Source organism: Rutilus rutilus, assembly GCF_951802725.1.
Source record: "Rutilus rutilus genome assembly, chromosome: 3".
NCBI lineage: Eukaryota > Metazoa > Chordata > Actinopteri > Cypriniformes > Leuciscidae > Rutilus > Rutilus rutilus.
Window position 1 is genome coordinate 3,160,487 of NC_140211.1, and position 13,217 is coordinate 3,173,703.

At 37.3% G+C, this 13,217-nt stretch overlaps 1 protein-coding gene across 1 annotated transcript in view; it reads right to left on the reverse strand.

The window, feature by feature from the left end:
- The window catches only part of LOC311288441 (macrophage mannose receptor 1-like), a gene marked incomplete at its 5' end in the record, with an annotated part of 48,787 nt that overhangs the window by 26,771 nt on the left and 8,799 nt on the right, over window positions 1-13,217 (reverse strand). The window contains 4 exons of the mRNA XM_084405859.1: window positions 749-827; window positions 4,057-4,081; window positions 7,479-7,842; window positions 12,926-13,153. Coding sequence (XP_084261985.1) covers window positions 749-827; window positions 4,057-4,081; window positions 7,479-7,842; window positions 12,926-13,153 — 696 coding nt within the window. The remainder of the gene's footprint in view (window positions 1-748; window positions 828-4,056; window positions 4,082-7,478; window positions 7,843-12,925; window positions 13,154-13,217) is intronic.

Consider the following 13,217-nt stretch of genomic DNA (forward strand, 5'->3'; position numbering starts at 1 on the left):
AGCCTGTCAGAGGAAAGAGGGTTGTGGGTGTTGGCCGGCCTGTGAAGCTGGGACAGGCTGGTGACTGTAAACCAATGCACTGAAAACCTTACTGAAACCCATACTACAGGTTTGAGTGGATCATATATTTTGTTTTGTGATATTGGGTATTGTGGTTGTGCCTTGTAAATTAGTATTCTTGTAAACTATTTCTTGTGTTGTAATTCGTTTTTCTTGTCTTTCAGGCACTGTGAGTCCGGAGCAGGAGAGCTAGTTGCTCTATTTTGGTGGTGGGGCCTGATGCACTGTGTGTGTGTTGTCTATAACCTATAGGGATTGATCTTGGTTGATGTGAGGGTGCAGTGTAGTGCACGTGTTTGTGCTTCTCGACCATTGTTGATGTGGAGAACTCCAATGTCATGTATAAGCTATAAGGGTTGAGGAACATGGGGGCCCTTCAGGACTGCCAATGCATAGGGCCCGGGATCTTGTGCTACGCCCCTGGTCCATTTACACATACTGTATATCACCCAAAGTGTTAATAATTTCAATGCTGTTTGTTATCAGAGTCTGCTATTTAATACAGACACTTAATTTTGAATCATATGATTTATGTCACTCGCAACATGTGGGTAATGTTCATTCACTCCCACCACCTACATTTCCTGCTGGTACTGAGACTTGAACCCGCAAGGGTTCCTCCAGTGATTCTGCTTATTAATATCAGGTGTCACTTAATATGAGACAGCGCCAATGCCACGTGACTGACGTATGCCATCAAAGTACATCGAGAGTGAACCAGAGCAGGAGGACTCAGCCAGAGCAGCTTCTCCAGAGCGACTCACGACCTGATGACGACACAGCTGTTCCACGATTGGCCAGATTCACCGCATGACAACGATCATGTGTGTTTCGTGGTTATTCTCACACCTTCAGTTCCACTAATGCTCACAAATCTGTTTTTATAACAGTAAAATCTCTTTTCATCTAGTCGCAATGTTATATTGTGTCATGATTATCAAAATATAACTGATAAAAAACATAGACCCCACTATATTGGTATTTAAATATAAGCTTATGTTGAACTATATTCTTGTATAAACAGACGCTGTATTAAGCAGTACTACAGTGTAGGCTGCATAACGTATTAAACAGAAAAGTATCTGAAGCGTCTGTGTATTTGACAAATATAGCATTTATTTCACTTCAGCTGTGGTAAAGTATGCAAACACAGCGCTAGTGTCACTACAGGAAGCAGAAAGTGTCCGAATTCACGTTTCAGCTCCTGAACGCGGCAAACTCTCACCGATCGATTCAGCCGCAGCCGATGTCCAGCACACCTTGTCACAACTATAGACCTTATGTAGCCCTGCACCTTTTCAGCGCTGCGCTTGTTGTCTTTTGTCTTCCGATTTGTATTTCCACAGCGATCTTAATACTTTATGAATGAATTGCCCTTTTTAAAATGTTCCTGGTCTACTGATTTTTGTTAAGACATCTGCTTTAAACATTACAATGCTCGTGATAACTTTCTTTAACTCTACAATAAGTAAATCCACTTCACCAGCTAATTACTCTTCCACAGCGATGCCATAGAAATACACAGAGCTACCGCTAAAACAGAAGTTCAAAGACAATATTCTAAAGATGCCTCGCACTTGTGTCTCTGGCGCATAAGGGCTATAACAGCACAGAACAACAATATCGTTGGAATCACTTTTAGAACGATTTAGTTTCAAGCTGATGAATGATAAATACATTGACAACCTACACAAAACCTTTCAGTTTTCTTCTGTCATGTCAAACTAGCAAATAACAATTAAGCTTGCTTAGGCTTCTTATACTACTGGTTATGAGGGACAAAACTGTATGAAATTGTGTATCAGATTTAAGGAGAAACGTTATGAATGAAACTTACTGGACGCTTGAACAGTGGCTATATCAACATCCTAACAAAGAGAATATTATGCTTAACCCATTTGTGGCCAAATTTTTCCGAATGGTTTCATGCATATAATCCTGTTAATAGTGTCCTATGTGAACATGTTCTGCATTTATTTTCCCCAGGTTTTTTTTTTTTCTTTCTTGAAAATCATATTTGAATGTGCGGCAACTATAGTTGCCGGTGGGCAAATATGTTGTATGCACCCCTTCAATGTAAAATATGAATAGGAGGAGAACATTTGGCATTTATCTCAAAATAACTGCTTTCAACAGATCAATCTTTATTCATAAACAAATTTATTATGTATAAAAGTCGAAGAACATTTGATGCAGACCCCCCAAAAAAACTGCATCTAGCTTATAATCTCTTGAATATGAAAACACGACAAACAACAAATCCATTTGCCTTAACCATTGTGCGCTGTTCAGGGTCTTTTTGACCCACATTTCTGACTTTCATTCATGGGGATAACATGGATAATTTGACATGGTTAAGTGTTTTTAAAAGATTTTTGCCAATCTTTTGGAAAATGCTGTTCTAAAAGTAACAATTTATCACTTTAACCAGTAGATGGCTGCAGAGCACCACTATTTGCTATTTGCTTTTTGACTAACTGAAAGACATCTTTTCACAAGTTTTTCCAGTTGTACTCATATCTACATAATGAAATCACAATTATAATAATAAAAGTAACTTTTTGTCAAAGTTTAGGCACTCTTTGTTCTGAAAAAAAAATCTGTTTTTCAGTAATGTTATATTATGATTAGAATCAAATGAATTTGATCAATGGACAAAATTCATCCTCAAAATCAGAAACAACACAGAACACACAGAGAGAAATGAAGTGGCACACTTTAAATTTGTAGAATTATATGAAAAACAGATGTTTGAAATAAATGATAAACTCTAAAATCTCCAACTTTTCTCTTTGTAACATCCTGATCAGGTTTGATTCTAATCATAATGGAACATTATTGAAAAACTGATTTTTTTTCAGTACAAAAACTGCCAAACTTTGACAGAAAGTAACTTTTATTGTTATAATTGTGATTTCATTATATGTAGATATGAATCTAACTGGAAAAACTTGTGAAAAGATGTCTTTTAGTTTGAAACTTTTAGTACTTTTAGAGCTGATTTTTTTTTTTTTTACTTTTAAAACTGCATTTTCCAAGATTTGGCCAAAAATCTTACACTAAACCATGTCAAATTATCCATGTTATCCCCATGAATGAAAGTTAGAAATGTGGGTATTTTATAAGGCAAATGTTTTATTATTTTTTTTTTTTCTTTTTGGAGAATTTTTCTTTTCTTTTTTTGAACATTTTGTGGAGTAAAAATGTCCAAATGTAGAGTAAAAACATTAATAAACTGAGTAAAATTACATTTGTTTAATATATATATATTGTTACAAAATAACATTTTGTTACCTGGGGTCTCTCAGATCCCAAACAGCCTGACTGTAAACCGCAAACGAACAGCGCACAAGGGTTAAAGTTGTGGAACAGTGCAGAACAAAGTGCAGCCATAACAGGGCATTGTGTATCAAAAAGTTAAATGAAAATAAATAAATACAAATAAATAGAATGAAGAAAAAAATATATCTATATAGATATGTCATTTAAAGGGTTAAGTTATGTTTATGCACTAAACAAGACCAATGAACTTGATTTATTAACCTATTAACACAGTATACCCCATTTCCCCATGATATATGTACTTACAAGGCATTTGCCCACCGGCAACTATAGTTGCCGCTTGGACTTTTGACTAAGTATACAAAAAACTATAGATCTCTTGTAAGATTTGTTTTGTTTGGCTGATTCTAGAGACCTTCATGATTATGTAGATATATATATGTCAACAAAAAATACTTATTAGTAACATGAAAATGACCTTTCTTTGGGAGCGTTTGCCTTCGCCCTGCTTCCTGGAAATAGGGGTAGGAAGTTGACAGCCTCATGTGACAGGGAGGAAGTGAATACCTTTTTTTTTTTTTTCTTGAAATCCTTTATTTGGTTGTTTGCTTGCATTTCATTGAGAAATAAAACATGGACAACATCTAGAAAAATATTTACAAAAGGAAAATGACAACCATGTACTGCGGCAACTATAGTTGCCGCAGTACATACCTTCATGACATAATCATGAAGGTCTCTAGAAGAGAGAGGAGAGAGACAGAGAAGGGTCAAAAGGTGGTGGTGTTATGATATACATAAAAAACAATATTCAGTGTCAGGAAATTCAACAGCTGAATGATCATGAACTAGAATGCTTGGGCTTAAATATTATACTATCACCACAAATGTCTTTCACAATCATTGTGGTATATCGCCCCCCCTCTTCAGATGCCATTTTTTATGAAAAGTTTGAAACATTACTGAAAGAATCTAACTTAAACAAAGAGACCATTATTTTGGGTGATATCAACATAAACTGGGAGGACACATCATGTAGAAAAAAGCTTAAAAGAATAACTGACAAATTTGATCTAGTCCAAATGATCAAAGGGCCCACAAGAATCACCACATCAAGCAGCACACAGATTGATTTGGCATTTACCAACCGACCTGAGAGAATATCTAAATCATACAATATGTTAGCTGGTCTTTCTGATCACAATTTGATCCTTGTGGCCAGAAAGCTCTCAAAAAAGAGATTTGATTATTCTGTCAGAGAGCGTGAGTTTGTTGGAATTCCAAAAAACCGCCAGGAAGGATTTAATAGTGCTGTCCAGCAGATTGACTGGGATCACATATTGTTGGGAACAAATTGTGAAATGGACTCTGAATCTTTTGTGGCGACAATTGAGAGAACAATTAAAGATTTTAGCTGTAAAGTTAAACACAAACACAATAAAAACATACTTCCCTGGATGAACTCGGACATACTCAAACTAATGAAAGAGAGGGATCGTGCGCTAAAAAATGCAATTAAAGCTAAGTCAGCTAGTGCTAAAAATCTATTTACAACATTGAGGAATAAGACTATTAAAGCTATACGCAAGGCCAAAGCAGATTTTTTTTTGACTATAATAGAAAATGCAAAAGGGGATTCTAAAACAATTTGGAACCAACTTAAAAAACTTGTAGGACAAGACACTAAAAGGAAACAATTTTTAGAAATTAAGATAAATGGACAAATTACAAATAATACAAACAAAGTTGCAGATGCCTTCAATAATTTTTTTATTGAATCTGTCTCCACTATTGCCCAAAGCTTACCATCTAACAATCTAAATATTTGTCCGATAAATAACTCAGAGCCAATTTTCAACCTAGGCACAGTCACAGAATCTGAAGTCTTACAGACAATAAAAACACTAAAAGCTTCCAGAACTAGAGACATATTTGGCATAGATGTGTGCATGCTGAAAGAACTCAGTTCTACATTGTTAACACCAGTAACCAAAATTGTCAATCTCTCCTTTATTGAGGCAGTATTTCCAAGTGTGTGGAAGTCAGCTGCTGTTGTTCCAATTCTCAAAAATGGAGATCCATTGTCAGTGGACAATTACAGACCAATCAGCATCATACCTACAGTGTCAAAAGTCGCAGAGAAACTAATTTCCCAACAAATAATAACACATTTGAATACCACTACATTTTCCCTTCATTCAATGCAATTTGGTTTCAGAACTCAACACTCCACGGAAACTGCAAATTGTTTTCTCATAGAAAATATTAAACATTTACTGGATAAAGGTGGCGTGGTTGGAGCTGTGTTTCTCGATTTAAAAAAAGCTTTTGACACTGTAAACCATAAAATATTATTAATCAAACTAAGTAAATTTAATTTCTCCGCAGATGCAATAAAATGGATAGAGTCATATCTATCGAATCGCTCACAGTCAGTCAGGATCAGTGATTACCACTCACCGCCCCTCGCAATGTCCACGGGGGTTCCTCAAGGCTCTATTTTGGGGCCATTGCTATTCTCACTTTATATAAACGACCTCCCTTCTGTTTGTCCAGACGTCCATATTCAGATGTACGCAGACGACACAGTCATTTATACCCATGGTAAAAACACAAAACAAGTTGCTGAAAAACTCACACAGTCTATGGCCCATGTCTCTGAATGGCTAAATCAATCCTGCTTAAAACTTAATGTAAATAAAACAGTTTCAATGTTCTTTTCTAAATCAAACATTGCAAATAATCAGGCAGATATTTATGTGACAGGGGGGGAAATAAAAGTTGTGTCAGAATTCAAATACTTAGGCATCATAATAGACTCTAAACTAACTTTTAAATCACAGATAAAAAAGGTCTGCAACAGAGTCAAATTTAATATCGCAAATTTCCGGTTCATAAGATCGAACTTGTCACTTCAGGCAGCTAAAATGTTCATGTACAGTATGGTACTGTCTCATATCACTTACTGTCTTACAACCTGGTCACAGGCAAATAAAACTACACTAAAATCCTTAGAGTCACTTTATAAACAGACAATCAAAATTGTGGATAAAAAAACATTTAGGTATCATCACTGTGCCATTTTACAAAAGCATAAGTTCTTAAGTTGGGAAAATGTCATTAAGTATTCAAACCTCTGTCTGTTTTACAAAATCATCCATGGTCTGTCTTCTCCTCCACTCAGTCAGTTTGTAAACATCAGAAATACCACACAGAGAGTAACACGAGGGTCGGCCCGAGGAGACTGTGTTGTTCCTCTACGGAAAAGTGCTTTTAGTCAGAGTGCCTTTTCAGTCGTAGCAGTGCAGGAGTGGAACTCTCTCCCTCAGAACATCAGGGAACTTAACACATACACTCTGTTTAAAAAACATCTAAAAAACTGGCTCATATTACATCAAACATGTCAGCACTAATAAGAATATGTATCTTCATTCAACCCAACCTGTTGCCACTTGTGTCTCTGTGGTGTTAATGTGTATAATATTAATTCTTTTTTATTTTATTTTTATCTATTAACATAATGTCTGTATGTTGGTAAACTTGTATTTATCAACAGGATGTGAGGAGTTATATTTATTTTACTGCTTTTTATATTTGTATTGTTCACTGTAATCTTTTTATTGTGTTTTTTTAGGTAGACAATTTTAAGATCTGTCCAGGGACAACGGATGAAAAATAGCCTTTTGGCTAATTCTGGTGCATTTGCAGAAATGCTAATTAATGTACACTGTCCCTGTCAAATAAATAAATAAATAAATTAAATAAATGTACTTTGAGCCACATCCTCGAATCATGATCTTCTACTTTCTATTTAACAGCAAGTATATTTGACTGAACGGTCTGTAAAAATAATGAGCCGTTTTTTCAGAAGAGAACTAATATGTAAATGTTTGTAAAAGCCACAGATGAAAACTCATGTTGATGTCATGCGGTCTTTAAAACATATAGTGCACATTAATATTTTAAATACCCAAACAACATTACATTGAAAGTAATAAGACTCATATGATAACTTTTATATTACAGAAATTAATTTAATTGTACTGATATAAGCACATTATCTGATGATTAAAACAAAAAAGTGTTTACCAGTTAAAAAATCTTTTGCTTAAGAACAACACAAACATATCCTTCACTCCTCAGATCTGCTGCAGATGAAGTTGAGTTTGTCGTGTTCAGGACGGCTGATCCAGCGCTGATCTCCTCCAGACTGAACTGCTCCAGATCTCACTCCAGACTCACAGTCCTCGTCTCCTGTGCCGTTCCCTGGAGCCCAGTTCTGATAGCACACGGTCTCTCCGCTCACCCAGAACCAGAGGCCCACAGTGCAGGAGTGACGTAAACCCAACCACACCGCCTCAGTAGACGCACGTTTAACCACATTCATCACCTCCTCCTGCATCTCCTCTGAATGAACCGAGACCAGATCCGTGTAATTCTGTCTGCAGTATCTCAGAGCTTCAGGCCACGTCAGAGTCTCGTTGATCAGAATCAGTTTATCTGGACACAAAACAAACCACAAGCAAAAACTAGAGAGAGACTGATCAAAAACAACATGCAGAACAAACACTGTGGAGGAATCTGTCATGTCAGACATGTAGCGTGAACTTTAAAGGGTTAGTTCACCCAAAAATTCTGTCATTAATCACTCACGCTCATGTCGTTCCAAACCCAAAAGACCTTCATTCATCTTTAGAACACAAATTAAGATATTTTGGAAAAACATTGTAATGTCCACCTATTGGCCCAACGACGGAGTCCAACGGTGTGGGTGAAGGGATAATGTGTGTGTGTCTTTTCAGCGCTCCAGTGAAGTTCACTTAATTCATTAGAATTTAGTTTCAATATTACTTTAGCTCTACTCTTAATCTGACTAATTAAGAAAAAAAATCATAAATATTGATTATGACTTAATTTATATATTTGATTACTGTGAGTATCCCATACTTTCAATTATCCGTTCATTAAGGACCTGGTGTCGCTTTGAGACGTCATGTCGTGAATGTGCGCTCACGATCACAAACTAGCCAGTTGTGAAATAGTCAGAGGATGCAGTGCAACTATTTTACCCTTAAGCGGCCGCTCACTGCTGACTCATAACAAAGGTGTAATTTTTTAATAGTCGCAATATGCAATGTGCTAAGTCAGTGATAGTCAGTAATTGGAAGGTCTCCTTAATTATCTCCCCATGCTCCATTAATAGTGCCTTCAGTTTGATCTATCCTGGTAGAGATTTGCAGAAACACCAGACTACACATTAATCTACTATGAATAATGATTTCAGAATGTTCACTGTAATGGGGGATGATCCTGGTTACAGGTTCCCCAAGACTGCTCTGCCACCTACCCTTAAATACCCAGACCAGAACAAAAGGCTTGTACAAATATTGTTTAGAGTTGTTCTGGGTCAGTTCATGTACCCCAGGGGGTAACACCTGGTTTCGGGAGATATCTTGAAGAGACATCACCCAGAGAGGAGAACAGGTCTCCTAAGTTCTCAATCTTTCTCATTAAACCAATGACTGCAATGAAATTAGACCATTTTACAAATCGCTCTGAGACACTTAAAATGAATCCAAACATGAAAAGGAAAAACAATAGAATCACAAGATACATCATATGTGATATATAGACAATCTCAGTGAACTTTTGGTGACTTGACTCAGGGAGAGAGGAGGAAGGAGGGAGAGAGGAGAGAGGGATGCAGAGATAAACAAGGAGAAAAGTTTGGACAAGACAAATGTCCTGTGCTCTTTCTTCTGTCCAGGAAAATCAGTTCTTACAACATCGTTAAAATAGTCCATGTGACTACAGTGGCTTAACCTTAATTTAATGAAGCAAGGAGAATACTTTTTGTCCGCTAAAAAACTAAATAAGGACTTTATTCAACAATTTCTTCTCTTCCGTATTAGTCTCTGAGTCGCGTTCACGAGAGCAACACGATGCATGCGTGACCTCGCGTGTGTCTTCCTCTGCTTGGGGTCATATGTCAGAACACCAGATCCTGCACCATCAACACCAGCAGACTGATACGGTAGAGGAGAAATGACCGAATAAAGTCAATATTTTGTTTTTTGGTGCACAAAAAGTATTTTCAAAAAGTACTTTGAAAAGGGTTTGGAACGACGTCGACATGAGGGTGAGTAATTAATGACAGAATTTTCATTTTTGGGTGAACTAACCCTTTAAGATATCTGGAGGTGATGGATGGAGTGTGTGTGTTTGTGAGGATCTGCTCACCTTCATGACACACAAAAGGATATCGGTCGTTGCAAGAGATGTCGAACCATCGTCCCTGAGCATTTGGTCTGATCACTGTACAGTTTTCATTTCCTCCAACATTATTAGGTTCATCAGAATCCCAGTATCTGAAAGAGGAGTTACTCTGATCTGACCACTGCCATGAGTCTCTGACTCTGAACAGACCGATCCAGACCCATGATCCAGATAACTGACGACCACTAATGAAATTCATAACCTGTTGATTCTCATCCTGGTTCCTCACACTGACCAGATCAGTGTGATTCTGTCTGCAGTAACTCTGAGCGTCTCTCCAGTTCATCTGCTGATTGCCCAAGACGAGTCCTGTGTTCGCTTCAAGAAAAAACAATTTAAAAAAACGGTTTCATAAATCAGTGTTCACTTGTCTTACGCTGTTTTACGTTTTTTAATGTGAATAAGAGCAGTGGTGGAAGCATCAGAAACATGTTTCAATTACATTGAAAATGTTACATTTTAAACGTAAATGCACATTGTTCTAAAGGGCATCATCCTCTACCTTTTACAGATACATTTACTCAAATTGTCATGCGGATATTAATTGTAAGGAAAAAGTTTCATTTAATATGGAAGTACTGTATTTCCCTAGCCTGGGTGCCAGCCTGAACCCCGCCCACAACATTTTTTGGTCGGGAAGTTCGGTCTGGACTCGATCCGTTGAGGAGTAATTATACTCGGCTCCCAGAAGGCCGGGCCAATCAAATTGCCAGGGCGGGCTTTAATCGATGATGGACAGATGATCTGCTGTTACGTAATCACCCACGTCACCAAAGAGCGCTTGATTTGAATTAGTTTACAACAAAGAAGACTGCCGCTGGATAATTGAGATTTCACGAGTTCACGCTTACAAATAAGTCAGATAGAATAAATGCGTATATGACGTGCTGTCCGAGGAGAGGGCTGTGGGCTCGGTAGCCATACTCCCCCGTATTCCTGGTTGTGAGAGAACAAGACAAGAGTGAGGATTCGGGGTGGTGGAGGGAATGCTGAAAACCTGTCAAGGAGTGTTAGGTAAGTTGACAGAGTGAATATGCTTCCTCATGCTGATAGATAGGGTAACGTTAGACATGGTATTGTTTGATGACAAGTTGATATTGGATTGATTATTTGTACGTGCTCCTCCCGAACTTTGTTTATGAAACATCATGTGTAGATTCCGCCATCGCGTCTGTTATATCCACAGCGCATTCATTTTAAAAGAGGAACAGAGAGCCGCGACATTTTGTTGGTTGAAAATATGAATGAAGAACATGCGTCATTTTACAACCTGATTGGTTGTAGGTCTATCCAATTGAGTGCAGAGTTTTTTTTTTTTTTCTGGTTTGGTTGAGACACACCCCATAATCAAAGCCCTATGGAGCCATTCTGACTAGAATATGAGTATGACAAAGTCAGGCTAGTATTTCCCAGGAAACTTAACCCTCTGAGGTCGGCAAACGCGCCCCCGCGTTTTGCTGGACTTTTTTTACATTGTAGCACTTCAAACTTAAATTACTCCGTCATTTATGGTCATACAGAAAAAATAAATATAAAAAAAGAATCTGTGATATTTCTACTTGTGTATGTGTCCACTTACAATCAAATCAAAACATTGTGCTTTTGAAAAATAAAGAAAATAAACAGGGTGTGCGTTCTGCCTCTCCGTCGCGGTGAACTTTTTTTTCTTGAGCACGTCTATAAACTGAAACAAAACTCAGCGAATAGGGCCTACTTGTCACACATTTATGAGCCATATACCTTTATAAACATTTAAGTGTGTACTTTTAAATGATCGGATTCAAACTGAAAACAAATATTTTCTGTTTAAGTAATTTGTATAAAACCAACAAGATGTCCAGCTTCTCAAACGCTTGCTCAAATAGTTAATTTGGCCACGCCCACTCGCGCAAAAGATATTCACATGCAAATCTCCACATGGAACGCGAACGCGCTCATTACCTCAAAAACAAAACACTTCATCAGTCTCTGCTTTTCGTCGAGTTTGAAAGAAGCGCTGTGAGCAGATTGGCTTTACCCCAGAAGAAGAACGCGATTTCAAGACAAGAAAGATAAGGTAAGAAATTCTTACATATTAGTTTGTTATTGTTGCATAAATTTCACATTGCAGTTGAACTGTTGCTAGATATATGGTGAATATTATAATATTTAGACCCGTGTTTACTGTTACTGTGTTTGTGGATATCTGCTCAAACGTAGATATGTATATGGTAGGCCTAACCATAATGTTTTATATTTGAGCGCGATCGCGTTTGAATGTATCATATTTTGGAAAAGCAAAACGCTCCAAATGGCTTCATGGTTTTGCTATTATCTCATTTCACACACACACACACACACACACACACACACACACACACACACACACACACACACACACACACACACACACACACAGGGAGCGAGCCCAGAAATGGAAGGGACTTTATATAACAAGTTAGGCAAAGCATAGAGTATGAAAATTGCATAAAAAAATTAAAGAGAAAAAAATATAATTACATGAGTGAATCCGTTACATTGTTCCTCAGTCACTCCTGAAATTGCTGTGATTTACAGTGATAACCGTAGCAATGGACGGGACAAAACATTTGTCAAAATAAACCTGTGCATTAAGTGCTGTAGTGTAAATGCAGACTAATAGACCCACAGCAACACAGACCAGAAGAAGAAAACAGGTCTGTGTTGTCTGGGTCATTTTAGAAGCTTTTAAGATCATTTTATAAAGCACACTTTTTTCACGTGTCCTTTTTAAAGCAATGTTTAAAAATCTGCCTATTCGATTTTTTTAATTAAATCTAAAAATATTTAAAAGTATTTAATGCATTATTTTTTTAGCATTAATTATTTGTTATTATAGCTATTTTATAATAAATCCAAAAGCAAAACATGAAAATAACTACATTAGATTATATGCATTGAGACATGAGGTAGTTTAACACCGTCTCTCGTGACTAGCAGAGTCTGCTGTGTGTGTTCATGTGTTTTGAATGAGCCGTGGCTTTGGAGACGCTCTGAATGCTTTCAAAGCTAACTTTATATTAATAGCCTCCCAGAAATTGCCTTTAATTTATAAGTTATTACTGTGTATGTTAGTAGAAAATGTTCAGGAGCCGTCATATTTGGTATATGGTGCATCTATAAATGAACGGTTGCTGTAATTGTAAATAGCTGCACTCACTGTTGTTGCAGATGAAATGACGATCATCACTACATGGTAAATCCTCCCATTGTCCATATGACATCATTGCACAATCATCTCTGCCTTCAGGTTGTCCAGTAGCCCAGTTCAGATAGAGCGCAGGTTCACCTGAAGACCACTGCCATTTATCAACACCTGTCTTCTTCAGCCCAATCCAGACATCCTGAACACCTCCATCATTCACACTCTTCTTCAGCTCGTTCATGTCGTTCATGTTGTCAACGGTGGCCAGATCTGTGTAATTCTCTCTGCAGAATCTCTGAGCTTCAGTCCAGGTCTTCCTCACGTTTATAAAGTGATACTGACGCTGAACACATTCAGATACAGAGCAGAGAGCTGTGAAAGAGAGCGTTTGATTTAATGCTTTTCATAACAGGGTCAAACCTGATGAAACTATAAA